This window comes from Cynocephalus volans, chromosome X, assembly GCF_027409185.1.
Source record: "Cynocephalus volans isolate mCynVol1 chromosome X, mCynVol1.pri, whole genome shotgun sequence".
NCBI lineage: Eukaryota > Metazoa > Chordata > Mammalia > Dermoptera > Cynocephalidae > Cynocephalus > Cynocephalus volans.
Genome location: NC_084478.1, coordinates 118,321,119 through 118,346,323, shown reverse-complemented (window position 1 = coordinate 118,346,323; position 25,205 = coordinate 118,321,119). Strand labels below are relative to the sequence as shown.

The window sequence follows — 25,205 nt, the reverse complement described above, 5'->3', positions numbered from 1 at the left end:
AAAAGGCATATAGAGTGGAAAGGAAGAAATGCCACTGTCTGTCTTTGCAGATGACAAGATGGTCTACATAAAAAAATCCCAAGAAATCAACCAAACAAACAAACAAAACAAAAATATCTTTAAAAATTTTTAAACACTCCTGGAACAAATCAGTGAATTCAGCAAGCTTTCAGGGTACAAGATCATCATACAAAAAACACTTATATTTCCATATACTAGTAATGAACACATAGAATCCAAAATTTAAAATATAATACCATTGACAGTCACTCAAAAATGAAATAAGTATAATCCTAACAAAACATGTATAGGACTTGTGTGCTAAAAACTGTATAATCCTAATAAAAGAAATAATAGAACATCTAAATAAATGGAGAGACATATCTCGCTCATGGATTGAAAGATTCAACATAGTAAAGATGTTGGTTCTCCCCAAATTGATATACAGGTCTAATAAAATTCTTATCAATATCTCAGCAAAACTTTTCTCAAGTATACGCAAGCTTATTCTAAAATTTATAGGGAAAGGTATTGTGAAAATGTCCATACTACCCAAAGTGATCTACAGATTCAATACATCCCCATCAAAATTCCAATGACATTTCTCTCAGAAATGGAAAAAAACTATCCTAACATTTATATGGAATAACAAAAGACCATGAATAGCAAAAGCAATCCTGAGCCAAAAAAAGAAAGCTGGAAGCATAGTACTACCTGACTTTAAACTATACTACAAAGCTGTAATAACCAAAGCAACATGGTACTGGCATAAATACAGACACACGGATCAATAGAATAGAATAGAGAATCCAGAAATCAATGCATACCCCTACAGCCATCTGATCTTTGACAAAGGCACCAAGTCCACACACTGGGGAAGAGACTGCCTCTACAGCAAATGGTGCTGGGAGAACTGGATATTCATATGTAGGAGGATGAAACTAGACCCGTACTTCTCACCATATACCAAAACCAACTCAAAATGGATTAAAGAATTAAATATTAATCCTAAAACAGTAAAACTCCTTAAAGAAAACATAGGGGAAACACTCCAGGAAACAGGAATGGGTAGACTTCATGAATATGACCCCAAAAGTACAGGCAACCAAAGGAAAAATAAACAAATGGGATTATATCAAACTAAAAAGCTTCTGCACAGCAAAAGAAACAATTAACAGAATGAAAAGACAACCAACAGAGTGGGAGAAAATATTTGCAAAATATACATCTGACAAATGATTAATGTCCAGAATATACAAGGAACTCAAAGAACTTTACAGCAAAAAACCAAATTACCCAATTAAAAAATGGGCAAAGGAGCTGAACAGGCATTTCTCAAAGGAAGATATATGAATGGCCAACAGACACATGAAAAAATGCTCAATATCACTCTGCATTCAGGAATGCAAATCAAAACCATTTTAAGATACCATCTCTCTCCAGTTAGGATGGCTAATATCTAAAAACTGAGAATGATAAATGCTGACGAGGTTGCAGAGAAAAAGGAAGTCTCATACACTGTTGGTGGGACTGCAAAATGGTGTAGCCTTTATGAAAAATGGTATGGAGGGTCCTCAAACAATTACAGATAGATCTACCATATGACCCAGCTATTCCACTGCAGGGAATATACCCAGAGGAATGGAAATCATCATGTTGAAGGGATACCTGTACTCCCATGTTTATTTCAGCACTATTTACAATAGCCAAGAGTTGGAACCAGCCCAAAATGTCCATCATCAGACGAGTGGATAAGGAAAATGTGATATATCTACACAACAGAATACTCTCCTATAAAAAAGAATAAAATACTACCATTTGCAACAACATGGATGGACTTAGAGAAAATTATATTAAGTGAAACAAGTCAGGTACAGAAAGGGAAATACCATATGTTCCCACTTATTTGGGAGAGTTAAAAATAAATAAATAAATAAATAAATAAATAAATAAATAAATAAATAAATAAATAAATAAATGGTAGGGGGGGAAGAAGACAACAATCACAACAATTCCTTGAACTTGTTAAGACAAGTGAACAGATATGATGCAGATTGGGGGGGGGAAGAAGAAGGGGGGAAAGTGGATCTGGTAAAGGAACATAAAAATCAACTACATTGTATATCAATAAGTTAAAATAAAAAAGGAAAAAAAATAAAATAAAATTTATAGGGAAAGACAAAGGAACAAATAATATTGAAACAATTAAAGTAAGAGGAATCACTCTATCCAATTTTCAGATCTATTATATGACTATAGTATTCAACTCTATATGGTGTGGCAGAGGGACAGACACATAGATCAATGAAACAGAATAGAGGACCCAGAAATAGACCTACAGAAGTATGGCATACCTATTTTTGACTACAGTGCAAAAGCAATTCAATGAAGCTGAAGCAACTGGATATCCATAGTCAAAAAAATTAACCTTGACCTAACCTCACATTTTATATAAAAATTAACTCAAAATGGATCACAGACTTGAAATGTAAAACTATAATACTTTTAGAAGAATCTAGGAGAAATCTCCAAGACCTAAGGCTTGGTAAAGAGTTATTAGACATGACAAAAAAAAATCCATAAAAGGAAAAATATCTATAAATTGTATGTCATCAAAATTAAAAGGTCTTGCTCTGTGGAAAATTCTGTTAAGAGGATGAAAAGACAAGCCACAAACTGGAAGAGAATATGTGCAAACTACACATCTGACAAAGAACTGGCATCTGGAATACATAAAACTCAACAGTAAAAAATAAATAAATAAATAAAATAAAAAACAAGCAATACCCCTACAATTAGAAAATGGACAAAGGATATGAACAGACAGTTAACTGAAGAAGATATAGATTTGGCAAACAAACCCATAAAAAGATGTTGAACATCATTAGCCATTAGGGAAATGCAAATAAAATCACAATAAGATATCACTACATACTTATCAGTATAGCTAAAATTTAAAAAATAGAAGTGCCAATACCAAATGCTGGTAAGGATGTGGAGCAACTGTATCTCTCATCATTGCTGGTGAAAATGTAAAATGGTACAGTCACTTTGGAAAAATAGTTTGTCAGTTCTTTTAAAACTAAACATATACCTACCACACCACCTAGCAATTGCTCTCCTGGGCATTTATTTACTCAGAGAGATCAAAATTTACATCTACACAAAAGCCTGTACTCAGATGTTCATAATGGTTTAAGTTGTAAGAGTCAAAAACTGGAAATAAAAAAAATATCCCTCAATAGGTGAGTCGTTAAACAAACTGTGGTATATCCATATTGTAGCATATTTCTCAGTAAATAAAGGGAACAAACTATTGATATCAACCTGAGTGAGTTTCAAAGGTATTATGCTGAGTTGAAAAAATTGATAAAAGTCACATAGTTTATGATTCCATTTATATAAAATTCTTAACATGACAATTATTGAAAAGGAGAATAAATTAGTATGTGTCAGGGGTTATAAATGGTGGGAGAAGGTAATGGGTATGACTACAAAGGAGTAGCTTAGGAGAGACCTTTGTAGTGATGGGACATTTCTTTATTGTAGTGATAGTTAAATAAATGTACGTCACAGAATAACATAGAACTATACACCCACAGATTAAAATGCCTCATCTTAGACCAGACAACTGGCAAGTGTGAAGTGCAGACAATAAGCTACATAAATTACATTTGCAAACAATGAGAAATCAATTGCAAAGGGTTTTCAGGCCAGTTGTTCAAACCTTATCTAGTAAGTGGTAAGAATGGAGAAGTTTCATGCTGGATAACCCAGAACGTATTCCTGTGACTGTCAGCAGTTAACCAACTGGCATATACCCCGTGTAAGGTGTTCTCAAGTTGTTTTCCAGTATAAGATATATTCATTTGAAGTTGTGCTATGGAAAGAATATTTGTGTCGGGTAAAATATTTAGTGATAATTAGAAAGGAGCAAGTGGAGGAAATTACCTCTCTCTGCAGTATCCAAAATGGTATCAACTAGTCACTGAATGGAGCTATTTAAATTTAAAATAATCAAAATTAAATCAAAATAATCAAAATTAAAAATTCAGTTCCTAAACACATTTCAAGTGCTCAATAGCCACATGTGGCTAGTGGCTACCATACTAGACAGCGTAGACACAGAACTTTACCATCATCACAAAAATGTCTATTGGACAGCGCTGCTCTACAGCACGAAAATCATGCCATTTCCCCATAATCATAGGTAGAGTCACAGCCCAAAGAGCTCTGACAGGAATTTGTATTGTATTATCTAAGGTTTGCATTTACATATAATCCCACCTTCAGCAATATTTAGCAGTAAGTTGGAGTGGTTAAGTGCTAGCCTTTGGGGTAGAATGGGCCTGGATTTTAATGTTAGCTCCAACTTTTACTAAATTGTGTAACCTTATACATGTTACTTCACTTCTCTGTGCCTGTTTCCTCATTTTAGAAAAGATAGGGGTTGGGGAAAAATAGTATTTACCTCACAGGGTTGTTGTGAGGATTATATGAGATAAGCTCAATATCTGACACATGTGATCTATAAATGCCAGTTATTATTAGCATTATTCTTTAAGTCTAGAAGATGAACGTGGCTTGTTCTAGGACCTAGAAGCTAGGTGACCAGTAAAAAAGCAATAGGGGGCATTCAATCATATGAGCAGCAAGGGAGTCAGACCATAACAGGGCCCCCCTTTGACTCTTGATGGATATAAACAGTGACCACATCATTCCTCCATAACTTGAGGCCAGCAACAAAAGAGAAGGGAACTTCTCTAAGATCTATCTATCTTGCAACTTCGAAAAAGTCAAGGGGTATCTTACCCTTATGGATTCAGAGTTAAAAGTTAACCACTATGTCATATCAAGTAAAATAAAAGCACAATATATTGTCTATAAAATAAGATTGCCCAAACAAGTCACTCAGTGGGGGAAGCTGTTTCTAGTAATCAGATCCAATTCCTTGATGCATTATTATGATGAAATGTCACTATACCCAGCAGTCTGTGAATACCACACGATAGGCCTACTGACCTCTATAGTCAACTGGATAAATACAGGACAACCTACTACATACAGGACACTTTTGCTCTACACCAGATGTCAGCAAACTATGGCTGGTGGTCCACATTCAGCCCATCTCATGTTTTTGTATGGCAAGCAAAATAAAAATGATTTTTACATTCTTAAATGGTTGGGAGAACTACTCTCAACCACTATTAATGAATACTGAATGGCTTTGAAAATTAACTTCTGCTGCAGAATTGACAATGTTTCTTAATTAATTCAACCTAAAATTACAAGGCAGAACAATGCTTATATGCAAAACTTACACTATAGGAAAGATTTTAACAACCAACCCTGTTTGAACCACAAGTAATATCAAGATGGTTTGTGCACTTCCCACACTGTCACAACTCAAACCAACAAAACCATAACGAGATACCACTTTACACCCACTAGAATGGCTATAATAAAAAAGATAGACCTTAGTAAGTATTGGTAAAGATGTGGAGAAATTTGAACCCTCAAACATTGCTGGTGGGAAGGTAAAATGATGCAGCCTCTTTGATAAAGAGTCTGGCAGTTCTTCAAAAAGTTAAACATAGATTTATCATATGACCCAGCAAATTCCACTCATAGGTATGTACCCAGCAAATTCCACTCATAGGTATGTACCCAAGAGAGATGAAAACATGTGCCTGCACAGAAACTTGTACACAAATGTTCAAAGCACCATTATTCACAATAACCAAATGGGGATAACAACCCGAATAACCATAAACTGATGAATGGATAAACAAAATGTGTTAAATCTATAAAATGGAATATTATTCGGCCGTAAAAAGGAATAAAGTACTGATACATGCTACAATTTGGATAAACATAAAAACATTATGCTAAGTAAAGTACTATACATAAAAGACCACATATTTATTATTCTATTTATATTAAATGCCCAGAAAATGAAAAACCATAGAGACAGAAAATAGATCAGTAGCTGCCTAGGGCTGGGGATGGAAATGGGGAGTGACCAAAAATAGGCATGAAGTTTCTTTCTGCGCTGATGGAAATGATTTAAAATAAGATTGTAGTATGGTAACATAACTCTATAAATACTTAAAATCATTAAATTGTACACTTAAAAAAAAGGCAAAACTACGAGGTCAGAAATCAGTTCAGTAGTTTTCAAGAGTGAGGAGTGGGGAGAGAGAAGTGACCACAAAACAGCATGAGAGAACTTTTGGGAGTGACGGAAATATTCTATATCTTGATTGTGATGGTGATTATGCAACAATATATATTTATCCAAGTGCACTGAACTTTACACCTAAAAAAGGTGAGATTTCCTGTGTGCAAATTTCACCACAATAAAGCTGACTTAAAGAAAAAAAAACCAAGCAATATCTCCATTCTGACACAAATTTGCAGCATATACAGATGATCTCCAGCTTACAATGATTTGATTTATGATTTTGTGACTTTATGATGGTACGAAAATGACATGCATTCAGTAGAAACCATACTGTGAGTACCCATACAACCATTCTGTTTTTCACTTTCAGTATAGTATTCAATAAATTGCATGAGATATTCAATACTTTATTTCAAAATAGACTTTGTGTTAGATGATTTTGCCCAACTGTAGACTATTGTAAGTGTTCTAAGCACATTTAAGGATTTAAAGTAGCCTAGGCTAAACTTTGATGTTTGGTAGGTTAAGTGTATTAAATGCATTTTCAACTAACAATATTTTCAATTTACAATGGGTTTGTACAATGGTTTCGTAGAGAAGTAACACCATTGTACATTGAAGACCATCTGTATATTTTCTGAGTCCAAATTACAGTTCCAGCAGTGGCTTTTGGACCTTGAGGCAAGTGCAAAAGATATTTCTATATTCCCAAATCCATTTAACCATGCAATTGAGGAACTTTCACCTAACCTTCAATTGAAAGTGATTAATCTGCAATGTAATGACCTGCTAAAAGGCAAATATTAAGAGAATTGAATAGAATTCTATTCCAAGCAATGAATACACTCAGTTAAAATCATGTGCTCATGTACCCTTCATAGTATATCATGAGAATGGCACTTCACCTCTGTAGACTTCTTTCCAAAAAATATAACCCCAGTCTAATCATAAGAAACATCAGACAAACCCATACTGAAGGATTTTCTACAAAATATTTTACTAGTACTCCTTAAAACTATCAAGGTCATGAAAACAAGAAAAGTCAGAGAAACTGTCACAAACCAGAAGTAGCTAAGGAGATATAGTGACTAAATGTAATGTGGTATCCCGGATGGGACACCATCTAGAAATAAACTAGTGAAATTAGAATAAAGAGTGGATTATGGTTAGTAGTAATATACCAGTGTGGGCTTATTAGTTGTGACAAATATAGCATAGCAATGTAAGATGTTAATGATAGGAGATTCCGCAAGTGGTGCTGGGATAATTTGGATATCCACATGCAAAAAGATAAAATTAGACCCTCACCTCACACCTACAGAAAAGTTAACTCAAGATGAATCATACTCAAATATAAGAGATAAAACAAACAAACAAACTCTTAAAAGAAAACGTAGGAGAAAGTCATTGAGAGTTTGGATCAGGCAAAGGCTTCTTAGGCACACCCAAAGCATCATCCATAAAAGAAAAAAATGTCAAATGGGACCTCATCAAAATTCGAAACTTTTTCACTTCAAAAGACACCATTAAAAAAAAGGAAAAGATAAGCAGCAGACTGGGAGAAAATATTTGCATATCATATATGAGGGATCTTTAAAAAGTTCATGGAAAGATTCATATTATCTTTTAATTCTATTTTTCCACACTTTTTGAAGTACCCTCATACCTGACAGGGACTTGTATCTAAAATATATAAACACATGTGAATAAAATATATATAATACTTATATAAATGATATAAATATGATTACAACTCAACAGCAAAATGCCAAATAACCCAATTTAACAACAAACAAAAACCCATATGAATAGACATTTCACCGAAGAAGATACATGAATGGCTAATAAGCACATGAAAAGATGCTCACCATCCTTAGTAATTAAGGAAATACATATTAAAACCCCACTGAGAAATTATTTCACACCCACTTAAAACGGCTACATAATAAAAGACACAGTCAATAACAAATGCTGGCAAAGATATGCAGAAACAGGAATTCTCACACCTTGCTAGCGGAAATGCAAAATGGTGCTGCCACTTTGGAAAACAGGTTTGCAGTTTCTTAAAAAGTTAAACAGAAATTTTCCCCATTACCCAGTAATTCCATCCTTCGGTATCTACCAAAGAGAAACAAAAACATCTGTCCACACAAAGACTTGCACATGAATGTCTTAGCAGTATTAGTCATAGTAGCCCAAAATTGGAAACAACCTAAATGTCTATCAACTGGTGAGCAGACAAACAAAAATGTGTTATACCCATAAGATGGAATACTATTCGGCAATAAAAGGTAAGGAAGTACAAATACATGCTACAACATGGATGAACATCAAAAATATTATGCTAAATGAAAGACGACAGACACAAAAGACCACATATTGTATGATATCATTTACAGGAAATGTCCAGAATAGGCAAATTTATAGAGACAAAAGAGTAGATTAATGGCTGCCTGGGGCTGGGAGTGGAAACGGGGATTAACTATAAATGGGCATGAGCAATCTTGCTTGGGGGATGAAAATGTTTTAAAACAGATTTATGATGATAGCTGTACCACTCAGAAAAGTTACTAAAAATCATTTAATTATACACCTGAAATAGGTGAATTTAATATGTAAAATGTACCTCAATAAAGCTGTTAAAATAGGAAAAAAACAGTAGATGAAACTGGTGGGGGTATACAGAAACTCTGTATTATCTTTGCAACTTTTCTGTAAATCTAAAACAATTTTGACATTTTAAAAAATTTTTTTAAATAAAAATAAAATTTAAAAGTATATGTTCATGGATTGATATCAGTATTGGGCAGTACCTACCTGTGTGAAAAGACACTTTCAAAAACGAAATAGGTTAAATTTCATTACAGATCAGCATTAATAGATGAATATTTGGAATTAATTTTGATGATAGGGAACATTAACTTTGAGCCACAATTAAGCAAAATGTTATCCACCCCCAAAAGAATTTCATTCTTCTCATTAGTAGTCCTGTATTTTTAAAATATACTCAATTATTATTATATTTTGAATTTCAACAATAAACATTTGTTGAAATTTGTTTTTTCTCTTGTCATATAAATACCTACAAAATATCCTCGATTTTGCCTTTTGGCCTGCAAAGCCTAAAATATTTGCTGTACGGCTCTTTACAGAAAGTTTGCCAAGCCCTGTTCTACACCATAACAGGATAAACATAAACATAATGAGTCTTTTTCTTGAATGTATTCTAATCTTACCTGTTTTGGCATAATGACCTTCTGGATAAACCCTATTCAGAATAAGCCTTGCATCTCTTCTGCTATGGCACTATTTGGGATTTCCATGAAAAGAAACACTATAGCTTAATAGTTCTGGAAAAGCCTCGATGTCATCGTTATTATTGTGATATCAACCATATCACGATATCCTAAATATGACCCTCATCAAGTTGTGATATCACCAGGCTAAGGACTCACTGAACTCTCTTAGATATCAAGTGCCTCCCATGGGATCACATCCTGCCTTTGGTGGCATCACCCTGACACATCACCTTAGCATGGTGTCATATGCTATCACTGCTGTGGCAGAATGCTGTCCTGATGCCACCCCTCCGGGATGTCAGGGTAATTAACCCGTACTTCTTTTCACTCCCTGGGCGGTGGCAGGGAGGGGGAGGGTAGCCACAGTCACCGGTTCCAGCTCAGGAGGTAGTAATCAGCTCCAACTGCTGTCCCTTCCGCCTGCCACTGCAGGTCAGGGCCCCGGGGGCACAGGACCTTTAGACTCCCATAACTCTCTTGCCCTGCCCCCACACCCATTTTGTGGGGCTAACTCCATGACCCAACAGCGACCGCCCACCCCAGCTCTTTCACACGGTTCCACACGAAGCCGCTCCCCGTACCTGACTCCATTCTCCAGCTGTCATCCTGGGCCAATTCCACCGACAACTTGACTACGGTGGTTGCAAGGAACCCTGGGACTTGTAGTTCCGCACTGCCAGGGGCCAAGGCGGGAAGCCAAGCAAAGGAGCCTTCCTGCTCGGAATGGCCCTCAAACTGCAGCTCCCAGAAGCTCCCTGCCATGGGAAAAGAAACAGGGGAACGGAAAAGGTCGGTGATTGGTAGAGCTCTACCGGCTCTATTGATTGGCAGCCGAAGCGGGCGACGTGAGGCGGGCGTTGCTCACGCTTCCGGTAGATCCTGGGATAAGAGATGGAGGGGCGTGTGTCCAACCTCATGGTCTGCAACCTAGCCTACGGCGGGAAGATCGAGGAGCTGAAGGAGAGCATCATGGCCGACAAATCCGTGGCTATTAGAACTGACCAGGTAAAGCAGCGCTAGGGCCTCTCCGCAGCCGGCGGCGTCTGCAAAGCCCTACGTGGCTTTTCGGGCCCAGCCCAAGCGGAGGCCGGTTGTGCGAGGGGCAGATTCCCGCCTCCGCCGCGCCATCATTACCCTGGGGTCACCTCAGGACTCATAGTCGGGCTGCAGGAGCTGGCCCCGCGAACTCATATACTTTTTTTTTGGCCGGCACTTAGCTCGCTGAATTTTGGATATTTCAGAACGTCTACCGCATTTCCCAGAAATGCCTGGACGTTCAGATATCCGTAAGGAGGAAAGCTTTTTATATGAATTTCTTTACCTTTACTACTAATTGTATTCAGTGAAACACGTGTAAGTGAACGCCTCTTCTGTGCCGGGCCATCTGTTAGGAGCTGGGGTCGCATGGAAGAAAAAGACGTGAATAATAACAAAAACATATGTCCGTTCACAAATTGTGGTGAATATTGGAGAGAGAAATTTGCATGGTGCTTTTAGAACATGTAATGGGAAGACCTGATGCCGAATATTGTAATTGAAAAAGGTTTTGCAAAGGAGGGAAGGTTGGTTAGTTAGTTAGACCTTGAAGGGTGAGCGGGATTTCCTTGGCGAATGAACGAACATTGTAGGCAGAGGCGAGCAAAAGTGAATGGACATTGTGAAGTGTTTCTCTCTACTCTCCTGCTGGAAGGACCCTTGTGCCTTCGCCCTGAGTTTCTGGAAAGATTCACTGTGCCCTCAGTAAGCCAGCAAATAATTTATAGATTGCCTTTTGTTTGCAGGCGCTGTGATAAGCGCTAGCGAGACTGTGCCCCATACTTACAAATCTCCATTTTGTGCCTTTTGGAAGAGAATTCAAAATCAAGAGGCTTTTCTCTTTTCTGGAACTTTGCTTCAGTACTTTACCTGAAAATTGCGTCATTAAAGTCTGATAATATTTTATAATTTAAACTTAGTTTAGTAATTCATATCAAAATTTAATAATACTCCATTGAAAGTTTAACCACTTTTCAGTCAAGTCAATGGCATAAAAAGAAGGGAGAGGAAGCTATTCAGGATCAAGAGATTTAAGAGCATAACGACCAAATGGCGATTTATGGACCTTGTTTGGATCCTGATTTAAATAAACCAATTGCCAAAAGACATTTGGGGGACAGTTGGGGAAATCTGAATACAGACTGGGTATTAGATGTTATAAAGGTGTCAAATTATCTTTTAATTCTGTCTTTCCAAGAATTTTTGAAGTAGCCTAGTAGATATAATAATGGTCTCATAGTTATGTAAGAAAATACCCTTATTTTCTAGATGCTGAAATATTTAGGGGTGAAAAGTCATGATATTTAGGATTTGGTTTTGAAAGCCTCAGCAAGGAAAAAAAAAACTAGAGGACACAAATGTGGCAAAATATTTATTATTAAATCTAGGGAATAGGCAATGATGGAGTTTGGATGTGTGAGTCATGAGGCAGATCCCTCATGAATGGATTAATGCTCTCCCTGGGGGAGCGGGGATTAATGAGTGAGTTCTCGCTCGTTTAGTTCCCGCGAGAGCTCGTTGCTTAAAAAGACCCTGGCACCTTCTTTCTCTCTCTCTCTTGCTTCCTCTCGCCATGTGATCTACTTGTACCCGCTGGCTGCCTGCCACTTTCCTCCATGAATAGAAGCAGCCTGAGGCCCATGCCAGATGCAGCTGTCCCAGAATCATAAGCCAAAAAAACCTCTTTCGTTTATAAATTACCCGGTCTCAGGTATTTCTGTTATAGCAACACAAAACGGACTAAAACAGAAAATTGGTTCCGAGGAGTGGGGTGTTCCTAAACAGATACCTGAAAATGTGGATGCAGCTTTGGTACTGTGTAATGGGCAAAGGTTGGAGGAGTTTGGAGGACTTAGAAGAAGAAAAAAAAGATGAGGGAAAGCTTGGAATGTCTTAGAGACCTTATGTGGTGGTAAGCAGAATGCTGATAGAAATTTGAACAGTAAAGGCCATGCGGATGATGAGGTCTCAAATAGAAATGAGGAAATTATTGGGAATTGGACAAAAGATCACCCTTGCTACACCATAGCAAGGAATTTGGCTGCATTGAGTCCATGCCCTTAGATTTTGTGGAAGGTGGGACTTCAGAGTTGTGAATCAGAGCATTTGGCAGAAGAAATTTCTAGGCAGCAAAGCATTCAGGACGCTGCATGGCTGCTTCTAACAGCCTACTCTGAGTTATGGCAGCAAAGGCATAACATAAAGCCAGAATTTAAAAGGGAAGCAGAGCGTAAAGATTTGGAAACTTTGCAGCCTGGCCATGCTGTAAAGAAACGGAGAGTGGGAGAACAATGCAAGGGTGAAGCAGATAAACTAGTTGCTAAAGACATTATCTAGGCGGTAAGGCAGCCATGTGCTAATATGCTAATGCTAAAAGCCCTGCAGGCATTTGAGAAGTCTGGAAGGGTCCCCCACCCATCACAGGCCCTGAGGCCCATGCCAGATGCAGCTGTCCCAGAATCGTAAGCCAAAAAAAACCTCTTTCCTTTATAAATTACCCAGTCTCAGGTATTTCTGTTATAGCAACACAAAACGGACTAAAACAGGCATGTAGGTTCCTATTACATTCCTTCTATTTTTACTGTTTGAATTTTTTGTATCAAAGTTGAAATACCATTTTCTATTACATAGGACTAAGAAGTATAGCAGTCACTGCAAATAAGGATTCCCTTTGAAAAATATGACTAACTTAACTTACTATTTTTTTAAAAAGTATTTTTGATGCTCTCTAATTCTGTGTGGTTTGTTTTTAAAATGGGTATATAGATAATGTCAACTAGTTTTATGAATATTTCTTCCCCCATAAGATTCATGTGTTTTTTCTAGAGCATCTAACTTGAGGTTGGTGTGGCATAGAGATTTCAGAGTCAGACAGAGGTTTGTGTCCCAACTTCACCATTTACTAGACATGTGACCTTGCACCAGTTGCTTACCCTGAGGAGTCTTAGTTTCCTGATCTGTAAAATGTGGATGATAGTCACATATAGGATGGTGAGGATTAAATGAGACAATGCATGTAAAACTCCTAGTGCAGTGCCTTACATAAAAGTACATAAATAACGTAATAGTGCACAGCTAAAGCTCTATTTCTGCCAAAACATTGAAATCTGCCCAGCAATACTTACATTCATTAATGTTGGTCCCTCGTATATTAGTAAGTAATATGGTTTAAGGTTACCTACCTGAGGATCCAGTGCTTTCCGTTTCTTGTTCTCACACTATAGGTTTGCTGGCACCAGTATTATTTTTTCTGCTTTTTTGTCTTCTATTTATCTTCAAGAATGTTGATCATCTTGCTTCTCTGTTTCCCACGTAGGACAGCAGAACTGCATTGCATTGGGCGTGCTCAGCTGGACATCTAGAAATTGTTGAGTTCTTGCTACAGATTGGAGTGCCAGTGAATGATAAAGATGATGTGAGTACTCAGCAGAGTTGATAAATTCCCAGTTATCTTTAGACTCCAGACTGGTGTTTACTGAAGCCTGAATATTAAGCTCATAAACAAAATTATAATTTTTACAACTAGGAAGTTACAGCATGGCCCTGGTGATCAAGCACGAGACCAGTGGTTGCATTATTTTAGAATGTTTTGCTACTCATAACTCTGCAATTTACAGTAAACATACAGATCAGAGCTTATTGTGGTAAACCCTAAAAGGCTATAAACGTTTTATGTTGGAATTTTTTTGGTGAATATTGCATGAATACTGAAGGCCTAGATTTTTTTGTTGTTATATAGGGAGACTTACTGTAATGGTATTGATTACATTAGGAGTAGACTTGTGAAGAATAAGAATGGAAGCTTTTGTAGGCAAAAATTCCTTTTCAAGGGTATTTACTGAAGTAATATCACAGCAAAGAAATAAAAACAATTTAATGGGGGAATTGTTGAATACAGTAAAGTAAAATGATAAAATAATATGCAACCAATACAGTTATAATTCCATAGAATGACATAGAAAAATTCTCACAACATAGTGATAAGTGGAAATTGTGGAAAATGTAGCTCACAGAACTTTTGATCCCAATTTGGATTTAAAAAATATTATATGGAAGAAAACACATTAGAATTAGATTTATATATTATTTTGTCTTCGTTATGGGGTTATGGGTGCGTTTTCTTTTTTGTACATTCTGGTTTCCAAATTTTCTACAGTGCTTAATGAGGGGGCGGGGAAAGAATGTTATTTTTTTAAACAATTTACACACAGCTCTTTGTAAATCCTGCCCAAATGTTAGCATTAATACCTGTGCCTTTTCCCCCTGGTTTTTGTACTACTGTGTCTTGTACAGGCGGGTTGGTCTCCTCTTCATATTGCTTCTTCTGCTGGCCGGGATGAGATTGTAAAAGCCCTCCTGGGAAAAGGTGCTCAAGTGAATGCTGTCAATCAAAATGGCTGTACTCCCCTACATTACGCAGCTTCCAAAAACAGGCATGAGGTATGGTTTCATCCCTAGGCTACTTTTGTTGAGTTCTAAACGTGTACACAAACACAAATAGACTTCTGCATTGTTTTCTTCTCTGTCTTTCCAGATTGCTGTCATGTTACTAGAAGGCGGGGCTAATCCGGACGCTAAGGACCTTTATGAGGCTACAGCAATGCACCGTGCAGCAGCCAAGGGTAACCTGAAGATGATTCATATCCTTCTGTACTACAAAGCAGCTGTAAACATCCAAGACACTGAGGGTAACACTCCTCTGTAAGTAACAAGTAACAGTCATTTGTATTCTACCTGGCCTTAGCCCTCTTGCAATAATTCTTACACATCATTTCTTTTTTATTCTGCTTATAGATGCAATACATGTTAATGGTTAAAAAGCTTGAAAGTACACAAAAGCATAAAGATAAAAATAAAAATTGCTTATCTTGCCACCCAGAAATAACTACTGTTAACATTTTTGTGTATTTTCTCCCAGTCTTTTATATGCAGATATGTATATTTTACTTATTTTTTTAGCAAAATTGGGGACACACTGTGTATATAGTTTTATATCTTGTTCTTTTCATCTCATATATGAGGGATCTTCAAAATGTTCATGGAAAGATTCATATTTTTAATTGTTTTTCCACCAACGTTTTGAAGTACCCTTGTATATTGTGAGCATTTTCCAATGCTTAAAACATTTTACATGGTTACATACAATTCTATTTTATGGATGTGCCATAATTTAATTATCCTTCTATTGTTGCATATTTAAACTTTTTTGGCTTTTTCATTATTATAAATAATGCTGTATTGACCAACTTTTTCTAAAAACCTTTGGCCATATTGTTGACTTTTACGTTAGTATAGACTCTTAGAAGTGGAATTGCTGGGTCTACAAATACACACATTTTAAGACTATTACGATATATTGCCAAATTGCTTCCAGAGGAGTTGTATCATTGTACCCTCCCAACAGCAGTTTAAGAGTGCCTATTACCCCTTCACCAACACTGAAGTTATACTTCTGTTATATGAAAAATGGTATTTTGTAGTTGTAAGTTACATTTTTTTAATGCCTATGGCTAATTACATTTCTCTAAATTGTAACTTTTTACAGCCCTCTGTTTCATTTTGGGGAATTAATTTGTTTTTTCTGGTTTTTAAGTGCTCTTGACTTGACATAGTAAAAAATATTAACTTTCTGCCATGTTCGTTGAAAATATTTTTCCTAGTTGTCTTTTCATTTTGTTTTTTTTTTTTTTAAGTTTTCAATTTCTATGTAGTCAAGCTTGTTAATCTTCCTTCATGACTAGAAAACTTCTTCACCCTGAAATTAGTTAAATATTCACCTATGTTTTACTGTAGGTTTTTTTTTTTAATGTTTCATTGCTTTTAATGAAGGGTTATTGTTATTGTTTTGCATTTAACTCTTAAATCCATCTGGAATTGATTCATGTATATAACCTGCGGCCAGCCTCTACCTTGATATTTTTTCCACAGTACTTGGCCACTTTTCTTCTTTGTTGAATGGTGACCTTTTTTTGAAACAGAAATTCTGAGAGTCTTCTTTTTAGTCCAGAGTGAGATTCTACCTTTTCCAGTTTGACTTTCAACCAACTTTATTAAAGTGTTGTTTTCTAAACTCTTAGTTTAAAAATTCTTTCCTGTATTTCTCAGTGACTCTGTTTAGAAAGATCTGCATATTCTAGCTCTTTTCTTCATAACTAGAAAGGCAAGGTGACCTAGAGGAAGTCTGCGACTCAGACACTACAGGGTTCTGGGAAGAGCATAAGATTTAGGAATAACTATAGATGCTGTTCACCCAATCCAAACTCTGCCACTTATCAACTCTATTAAATACTTGTATTAAGTAACTTAGAGAAGTTACTTAACCTTCCTTAGTGTTAATTTCCTCACCCATAATATGAGGACAATAATTTCTTTCTGACTAGATAGTTGCAAGGTTTAAGTAAAATAACATGTAAAGTGCCTAATACCCTGCCTGTCAAACTGTAAATGCTGACAAAGGTTAGTTTCCTTCACTGCTCAGTTTACTGCTCAGCCATGTCATCATAGGTAAGAACATTAATCTCTGTCACAATTTCAACTGTAAAATGGTGATAATAATACCTTACTAACTTATAAGGTAGATATATGGACCAAGTGAGACAAAATCTTTTAAACTACTTTTCTAAAATTTAAGCCACATAAATTATTATTAACAGATTATGAGATGGGGCTTTTCTAAATTCTGTCCATGAATTATTATACGTAGTGCTTGGGGGTAAATTACTACTAATGTCCATACAATGAAGACGTTATTCCTTGGGCTGCCATCTAGATCCCCTTTTCTATTGCAGTAGGATCACAATTACGTTATGATCTGCTATTGTAAGGCTATTCCACTGAATTTTAACTTATAAACAGTCTTCCCTATGCAAATTGATTTTCCTTTCCTGATTAAATAACTTTCCAGTATTTCCACTGCCTAATAATACGCAACTTAGACTACCTAGCAGGAAATCGTAACCATTACATAGAATTAGTAGTGATTAATTGGTCTTTGTGGTCCCTGATTTCAGGCACTTAGCCTGTGACGAGGAGAGAGTGGAAGAAGCAAAACTGCTGGTGTCTCGTGGAGCAAGTATTTACATCCAGAATAAAGAAGAAAAGACACCCCTGCAAGTGGCCAAACGTGGCCTGGGTTTAATACTCGAGAGAATGGTGGAAGGTTAATCAGCTTCGATTTCTTCTCACTTTGTATGTTTTCTTGTTGCACCCAGTGTCCTGAAAACTAGTGTAGTGTAGTTGTGCACAAGACATCACCTATGAATGATGAAGTTTTCTCACTTTCAAAGTCTTCTAAACATGTTGGCTATTGTTCCTGCTGAGGTACTTATTCTAAGCTTACAAATTGCTTTCCAGGCATTGAATAACTATTGAGATTGTTCTACTGTTGTTGTTTATTACTCTGTATCGAATTTTGGTTATTTTCGAGTAAGTGATTCTGTGGCTGTTATGAGTCTTCAGCACCCTCCCGTGTGCCCTCTCTCCCCCTGTGAGGAAGAACAATCCCAGTAGCAACAAGCCAGTTCTACCGGATAGTTCTAGATGGGTTCTATATGTTCCTCCCTTCAGTTGAAACAAATCCTGACTTGTTTTTCAGGCTCACTCAGAGACCTGTGCCAAATATTTCTGTTTCTTCAACCATGGCGTTTAATTTGTTTTCATTATAGGAGGAATACTTATATATTTTAGTGGACCAAATTTTAAGTTGGAGGGCATGTTCTAAAATAATGAAAAACAATAGCCTGTGTACCCATGTATCTTTTTGATAAGCCATTTCTTTCCAAAATAAAATTGTTTGTAAAAAGAAGTTTTAAAGTACCAATATTGAGTCATCCTTTATTGAAAAGAATGTCAAGCTAATTCAAATGATATGTAACAAAAGTGTATTTTGGTTTGTAGTTCAGAAACGAAAAAATAAAATATTGAAAGAATCTCCCAAATTTTCTTTCAAATCAGACACTCACTTAAGCCTTAAAATCCTTAGTAAAGTTTTTGGTAGCTCTGAAGTCAATAAAATTAGTGAAGCTTGAACTGCAGCTAAAATCTCAAAAAACAGTAATCTTCTGAATTGCTAATTAAATGTAGAACGAAATGAAATTAATAAGTGTGAACTTGGGCTCAATTCAGGGAAGCATCTTAAATTACTAGTCATAAAATCTAATGAACTCCAAGAGACTCCTCATTATTTTTTAATTTGAATTTTATGCTGCAGATATTGCTTGAGATAAGTGATCCATGTCAGCCCACAAACATCTGTTAATTTTGGGTCAAAGACTTAATGACCAGTAGCTAAAATGAGTTTTGTAAGCATGAACTGTACTGGTAATATACAAACCCTTTTTACATAGATATTTTTAGTACTAATCTTTACAAGCATTAATTAGGAAGCATCTTACGGAACGAAACTATTGAATGCTGGGAGTAGAATTGATGACGGGGGAAATAATTTATTTCCAATATTCTTTAGCATGATCAGAGAATAAAGTTTTGTCTAATAGGGTCTGTTAGAACTGAAGTCGAGAATATAAAATGGAAGAAATAAGTCAATGGGAACAGTAAGAAAAAATTTACATTTTTAAGTATTGAGAATCTAAAATTTCAGTGAGGTGCTATGAGATTTAAGGTAAATCTACATTTTATACATGATCTTTGATATAACTATAAGACCCCAGTGTTTTGATTTCCCAATTTCTCAGCTATACCAACTACAATGAATTCCTTATTTAGCCGTGTCTGCTGTTTTCTGTTTCTATATTCTGTTACATATCGAGCCCCAAATCAAACTGTTGGCAAGTTTGATATAGTATGACGGTTCTTTACTTTGGGATTTGTGGTTCCAGCTCCACAGTTCTATTGACTGCCTAAAAATGAGTGCAGAAATTTGTATGTGCATTTTGGGGGGGAAGAGGGTTCAGTAGCTTTCATCAAATTTTCAAAGAGATCTATGATTTCTCAAAAGGTTAAGAATCCCTAGTTGGGAGAAAAAAAGATTACTGAATCAATTGTCAGAAGACGTGGGTTCTACAATATAGTTGTATCACACTTTATAAGTTTCTATATTCATTCTCACCATAGCCTTTAAGAAGGCAGAAATCATCTCCATTTTACAGACAAGAAAACACCCAGAGCTAGAGAAGCAACTAATACTAAAATCTAGCTTTCCTGAATAATAATCGATTTTCTGCCTCTGCTCAAAAACAGTGGACCAAATGGAACGTGCTCTGGTATTTTGATAATAACCCATTAGTTGTAACAGTTACCCTGGTGCTTTTCTTTAAATTGGCTGTGACATAATAAAAAAATATATACGAGTATTTGGTCTCAGCCCCCAGTTCCTGACACAGCTCCTAAAACCCTTGTACTTTCCTGAGTAATGGGGGTGATGGGAATGTCTTACACAGAGTGCCTAAACCCCTTGAATTTCCTGGGTGATTAGGAGAGTCTTTTGTTCTAATGAGGTGATTCTTGGTGGGCTCCCGGACAGCTTCAGGATGGGGCCTGGTCACCAGAACCACCAAGCCATGAGTAGAAGCTTGGAACTTTCAGCCCTACACCCTATCCTCTGGGGACGAGAGGAGGGACTAGAGATTGAGTTAATAATCATGCCTACGTGATAAAGCCTCCATAAAAATCTCTAAACTATGGAGTTCAGTGAGCTTCTGGGTTAGTGAATTCCCACATGCCAGGATGGTGGTGCATCCCAACTCTACGGGGGTGGAAGCTCCTGTGCTTGCGACCCTTCTGGACTTCACCTTATGTACCTCTTCATCTCGCTGTTCATTTGTACCCTTTATAATAAAGGGGTGAACATAAGTAAAATGTTTCCCTGAGTTCTGTGAGCTATTATAGCAAATTATCAAACCTGAGGAGGGAGATGTGGGAACTCCCAAGTCAGAAGTGTGGGTACTCTAGGCACCCAATACTTGTGACTGGCGTCTGAAGTGGGGACAGTCTTGTGGGACCAAGCCCTTAACCTGTGGGGTCTGTGCCAACTCGGGATATTAGAGTAAGAATTGAACTCAATTGTAGGACACCCAGTTGAAGTCCGCAAAGAATTGGATAATTTCTTGGTGTGAAAAAAACCATGCATTTGCTGTAAGAAGTGTTGTTAGTAGAGGAACAGTTTTCCTTTATTGGCATATCTCTTTTTTGGTTTCCCAGAGCCTCATTATTATTTCTGAATTCTTTGTATTTAAATCAAAGCTTCAAAGACAATTGGGATTATTGAGTCTTTATTGATTGGTTTGAATCTTTAATGAGGCCCTGCAACCTGTTTTCCAGCTTATAGACGTCATAGAAAAACTTTTTATTACTAAAACATGGGCTTGTTTTATTGAAATTAGTAGTTTAGTGCACTTGAAAGAGCATTACACTGAGAATCAGAATTTGGATGTAATCTTGATTTTGTGTAATCTCAGGCAGATTATTTTACCCCTCTTCACTCAGGGATTCTCCTGCGGGGACAGGGTAGGAATATATAAAAGTGAACCAGCTTTTTAAAAATGCACTTACCCCTTCCTGTCTCCCCCACCAAGAATGCAATTCTACATCCTCTCCCACCTCCAGCCCCATCATTGTCAGGAGTGAGCCGTTGTGTGTGTTATAACCCTCAGGTGTGCTGGGGTTGAAACAGGCTGAGCACTATTGAATTCAAAGCTCTTTTCTAGCTCTGAGATTCTTACGGAAAGGTCATCAAACCTGAGGCCAGTGTAAAAGTTGCAGGTATTAACTTCTCAGCATACCAGATGGGGGAAGAAAGTCACCTGGTATTCTAAAAGGCATAGAGATATCAATATACGAGAACAGATGTCTCTCAGTTTATGAAGGGGCTATGTCCCAATAAATAAGGTGAAAGTATCGTAAGTTGAAATGCATATAATATTCTGATAAATCCATTGTAAAGTCAAAAAATCATAAGTTCAGGACCATCTGTATGTGGTTTCTTAACTACTGGTCAAGAATTACTGTGTCTTAGTCCCTTTTTAATCAGACAGCACTATAATTCGGAGGCACTCCCCAGTGCAGTACAAATTCCAGCCTTCCTCTCCTGCAGTGAACACAATATTGTTGTTAACACAAAAGAACTTGTCATAGTTAACAAAACTGGATACTCCATGAAGACAAAGGCTAGGTCTGATTCTATACACCATTGTACCACCAGCACTAACAACAGTACCTGGTTCATAGTAGCCATTCAATAAATGTCCAATGGGTGACTAAATAAACTAATGAATTTGGGGAGAATAAGGACCCGCAGCCAAAAAGCTGTTGTGTTGACTCCAGCATACTCTAGTTGCTAAGTGCGGAAACAGATGAGAAAAGTTCCTGGAAATCCTTTTGGGTGGTTAAGAATGAGTGGTTAAGAAGCCCAAGAATTTGGTTGGAACTACCCACTTAAATTTTAACTACTTATGGCAAAATAAATCAGTTAGTACCTGTCTGAGTGAGAATTATGCTGCAATAATTTGGTCAAAGCTTAACTGTTCAGAATATTTTCTGATCCAATGATGAGTAAGCAGAAAAACAACCATCTTGTTCCCTTATTGGAAAGCCGTTTAGGATATGAGTCCATTTTTCTGCCCAAGTGAGATTTGGTGAACAGAATTTTTTTTTTTTTTTTTTTTTTTTGGCAGCTGGCCAATATGGAAAACCAAACCCTTGACCTTGGTGCTTCAAGACTGTGCTGTGATAACTGAGCTAACACGCCAGCCCCGGTGAACAGAATTTTGTTATAATTCAGTATCTTACAGGGTCTCAGGATTCATCACAAAATAGAAGTATGTGGTGTGTCATGGATGTACTTGAGGAGACTGGGATGAAGTTGCACTGACCCAGAGTGACCTTATAAGGTTGCATGGATGGTAACCCACATGGTTTGATTTGAGAGGCGCTGTGAAGGCTTTTTTTCCCCAGAAATATCGCTCCTGTGGATTGTTTCAGTACATGAAATTCCAACATTTAGACTCTGGATTAAGGATTATCTGTATTCAAGAGTCCACTTTAAAAGGTAAATACTCCTAAGAGGACTAATTTATTTACCAAACTGAATGGGATCACTGGATGATGAAAGATGATGTTCACTGGACACAAATAGGTTACAGAGCAGCTAACTTTTGAAAAGGTGGCAAGGGTAGAGGTAGGTCCTGAGCAATGAGTCCTGCTTGAGGGACGCAGACCTGAGTGGGTCAATGAGCTAGAAGGAGTATGAGAATCCTAGGTGTTTGGAAAATAAGGTGCCACAAGGCCAGGACAGGCACAGAAGGGAGAGAAAGTTACCACTTCAGATTAACCTTGCCCAGCTTGGGGTTTCTGCATGGGCAACATGTATTCTATGTTTTTAAATCCAGACCTTTTCCACCCATTTCTATCAAATTCATTCCGTTAACTTCAGCTCAGCTTCTAGGCTATCAAGAGCATTTCGAATCATTATTCTGTCACACAGCATAATAGCCATTCCCCTCAGGAGCAAGCCATCCATAAATTATTAAGTGCACCTTCTGTGTTTTTATTTAAGTCACTGGTTCTTAATCTTGGATTCAGGAAGTTTGTAATTCATCTAAAACTGTATGTGACATTTTGTGTGTATAAGCATTTTCCAGCAGATTCTCAAGGTGATCTATAGCCTCAAAAATGGTTAAAAATCACTGATCCAACTGTTTATCAGTATTTTAAACAGAACAGTGTAAATAAGGACAAAGCTGTACAAGGGTACTTCAAAAAATTCATGGAAAGATCAATATTCTCTTTTAATCCTGTTTTTCCATAAACTTTTTGAAGTACCTTCATATAAGATTAACAATAGTGCCTTCCTTTCTTTTCAACACAAATCCATCAGAAATGTGGGAGTGTAATTGTTGCCTATTACATGTCAGTCTCTTTTCTTGTGATTTGCCTCTATCATAACAGTGGAAGGGAAAAATGAATTTCAGCTACTTGGGCATTCTGGTAATTGAGATTTTTACACTATGGTGTTTAGTTTTTAATCTTTAAATAAAATATTATTTAAAAATGTTTAAATTAGGTCATTCTTAAGACCTTCATCATTTTGCTTCCTATACCCACTATACACCAAATATCTTAGTATCATATTCAGTCTGAATGGAATTATGGATGCTTTAAAAATCCCTGAGATTAGCTGAAAATTGACATATCAAATACATAAGTAAAAGCTTGCTATCTTTTCTCTCCCTGGCTCTGGACAAGTATAATGTTAATTTCCATTCCAACCCACCTTAAAACCTACAAAGACTCTACCTAGAAAGGGATTTGCAGTTCAAGAAAATCCTTTTCATGTGCTGTTAGAGATTCATTACTTCATTTAAAAATGACTCACCTTAGAAGGAAGTATGTAGTTCAAAAAAAGGCAAAGCTAATCTCTAGTGATGGAAAACAGATCAGTGGTTGTCTAGGTCTAGGGCGACAGTGGGATTGCAGAAAGGAGCATGAGGGAACATTTTGGGCCGACGGAAATGTTCTCTATCTAGATGGGTGTGGTGGGTTTCATGGCTGTGTACATCTGTCAAAACTCATCAAACTGTACACTTGAAATGGTTGCAGTGTATTATACATACATTATATGTCAATAAAGTTGTTTATAAAAGGGTTTACCTTAGGAGTCATTAAAATGAAACTTTATTGAGTATTATTTATTGAGCTTCCAAAGAAGATTTAAAATATGATTGATTACACAAGTGAAAAAGTCAGTCTACTTGTAAATTTTTCCAAGGTGGAATGTGGTCAAAATAGGATCATAAAAAAATATTTTTAACAGGTGAAGAGGAGGTGATATCAATGCATTTTTGTGAATATTTAGCGTTTATACAAGAGTTATCTCTTAATTTGGAATGTACCAAGAGTAAAACAGAATATTTAAATAATTAGTTAATATTATTTAAAATAGATTTTGTGTTCATTTAGAATGCTTTTCTAGTCCACCCCTTCAAAATAGATAGCATCAGACACAGTGATAACATAATAGCTCATTCAAAGGCAAATTGTACTTCACCTATGATATATCACCATTTTGTATTTACTGAAAAAAAAATTGTATTTGAAACTGTTTGTACATGATTTGGCATTTGAAAATTGGGTTATTTTTTAAATTTGCTATACTCAGATATTGGATAACAGGGTGATTCTGTGGGAAATCTAACATGATGAATGAAGTATTAGTTATCAAACCTGGCTTTAAATGCTACATACCAATTAATATGTACCCTTTACATATTCTCCTTTTCTGTTTCTGGAGAATTTTTTCTCCAATCTATGAGATAATGCTGGTGAATTCTTTTCTTAGTGGTCAATATAAAAATGAATAGGAAAACCCCAACAACTAAACCTAGAAATAACATTGAAGCCAATTAGTGCCACCTTGTCATGTGTGCATGTGGAATGTAATAAAGAGTAACTAAAAACAGAGAAATAAAGTTTTCTTAAATACAACACAGGAGTTGTTGCAAAACTTTCAACTGAGAAATCACTTGCTTTGTCATTTGTTATGCTTACATGTTAGTAAAATTGTAAGTACGCTCTACTGGTAATACAGGAACCCTTGCATTTATTTAGTAGTTATCTTGGCCTGTTTATTTTGGATTTATGGTAGGAATGAGCACCTTGTTAGAACAGGGTTGGTCAGAATAGAGGGAAGAGGTAGGGGCTGGTTAGGTCAACTGAATTGCAAATGCCAGTAA

General features: G+C 36.6%; 2 protein-coding genes across 3 annotated transcripts in view; one reads left to right on the top strand and one right to left on the bottom strand.

Annotated features, from left to right (window-relative positions):
• ATG4A (autophagy related 4A cysteine peptidase) overlaps window positions 1-10,111 on the bottom strand; it is a 67,608-nt gene extending 57,497 nt beyond the window's left edge. Inside the window, exon 1 of one of the 2 annotated variants that reach the window (XM_063083275.1) lies at window positions 10,065-10,111. In XM_063083275.1, the coding sequence (XP_062939345.1) occupies window positions 10,065-10,074 (10 nt within the window). In that variant the 5' untranslated portion in view covers window positions 10,075-10,111. Of the gene's footprint in view, window positions 1-9,420; window positions 9,477-10,064 lie in introns of those variants that run through there. The other variant, XM_063083277.1, reaches the window with a different exon arrangement.
• A 255-nt stretch (window positions 10,112-10,366) lies between these two features.
• Window positions 10,367-18,322, top strand: PSMD10 (proteasome 26S subunit, non-ATPase 10). The gene is made up of 5 exons (XM_063084062.1): window positions 10,367-10,488; window positions 13,835-13,933; window positions 14,812-14,958; window positions 15,053-15,219; window positions 17,529-18,322. The coding sequence occupies exons 1-5, from the start codon at window positions 10,375-10,377 to the stop codon at window positions 17,680-17,682; spliced, it is 681 nt and encodes a 226-aa protein (XP_062940132.1). The 5' UTR covers window positions 10,367-10,374; the 3' UTR covers window positions 17,683-18,322.
• Window positions 18,323-25,205: the final 6,883 nt, after the last annotated feature.

Excerpts from the sequence above, each read along its gene's own strand:
- PSMD10 (XM_063084062.1), top strand. The coding sequence starts at position 10,375 with ATGGAGGGGCGTGTGTCCAACCTCATGGTCTGCAACCTAGCCTACGGC. Across the intron at positions 10,489-13,834 it reads TGGCTATTAGAACTGACCAG|GACAGCAGAACTGCATTGCA; the intron begins GTAAAGCAGCGC and ends TTTCCCACGTAG. Across the intron at positions 14,959-15,052 it reads CTTCCAAAAACAGGCATGAG|ATTGCTGTCATGTTACTAGA; the intron begins GTATGGTTTCAT and ends CTGTCTTTCCAG.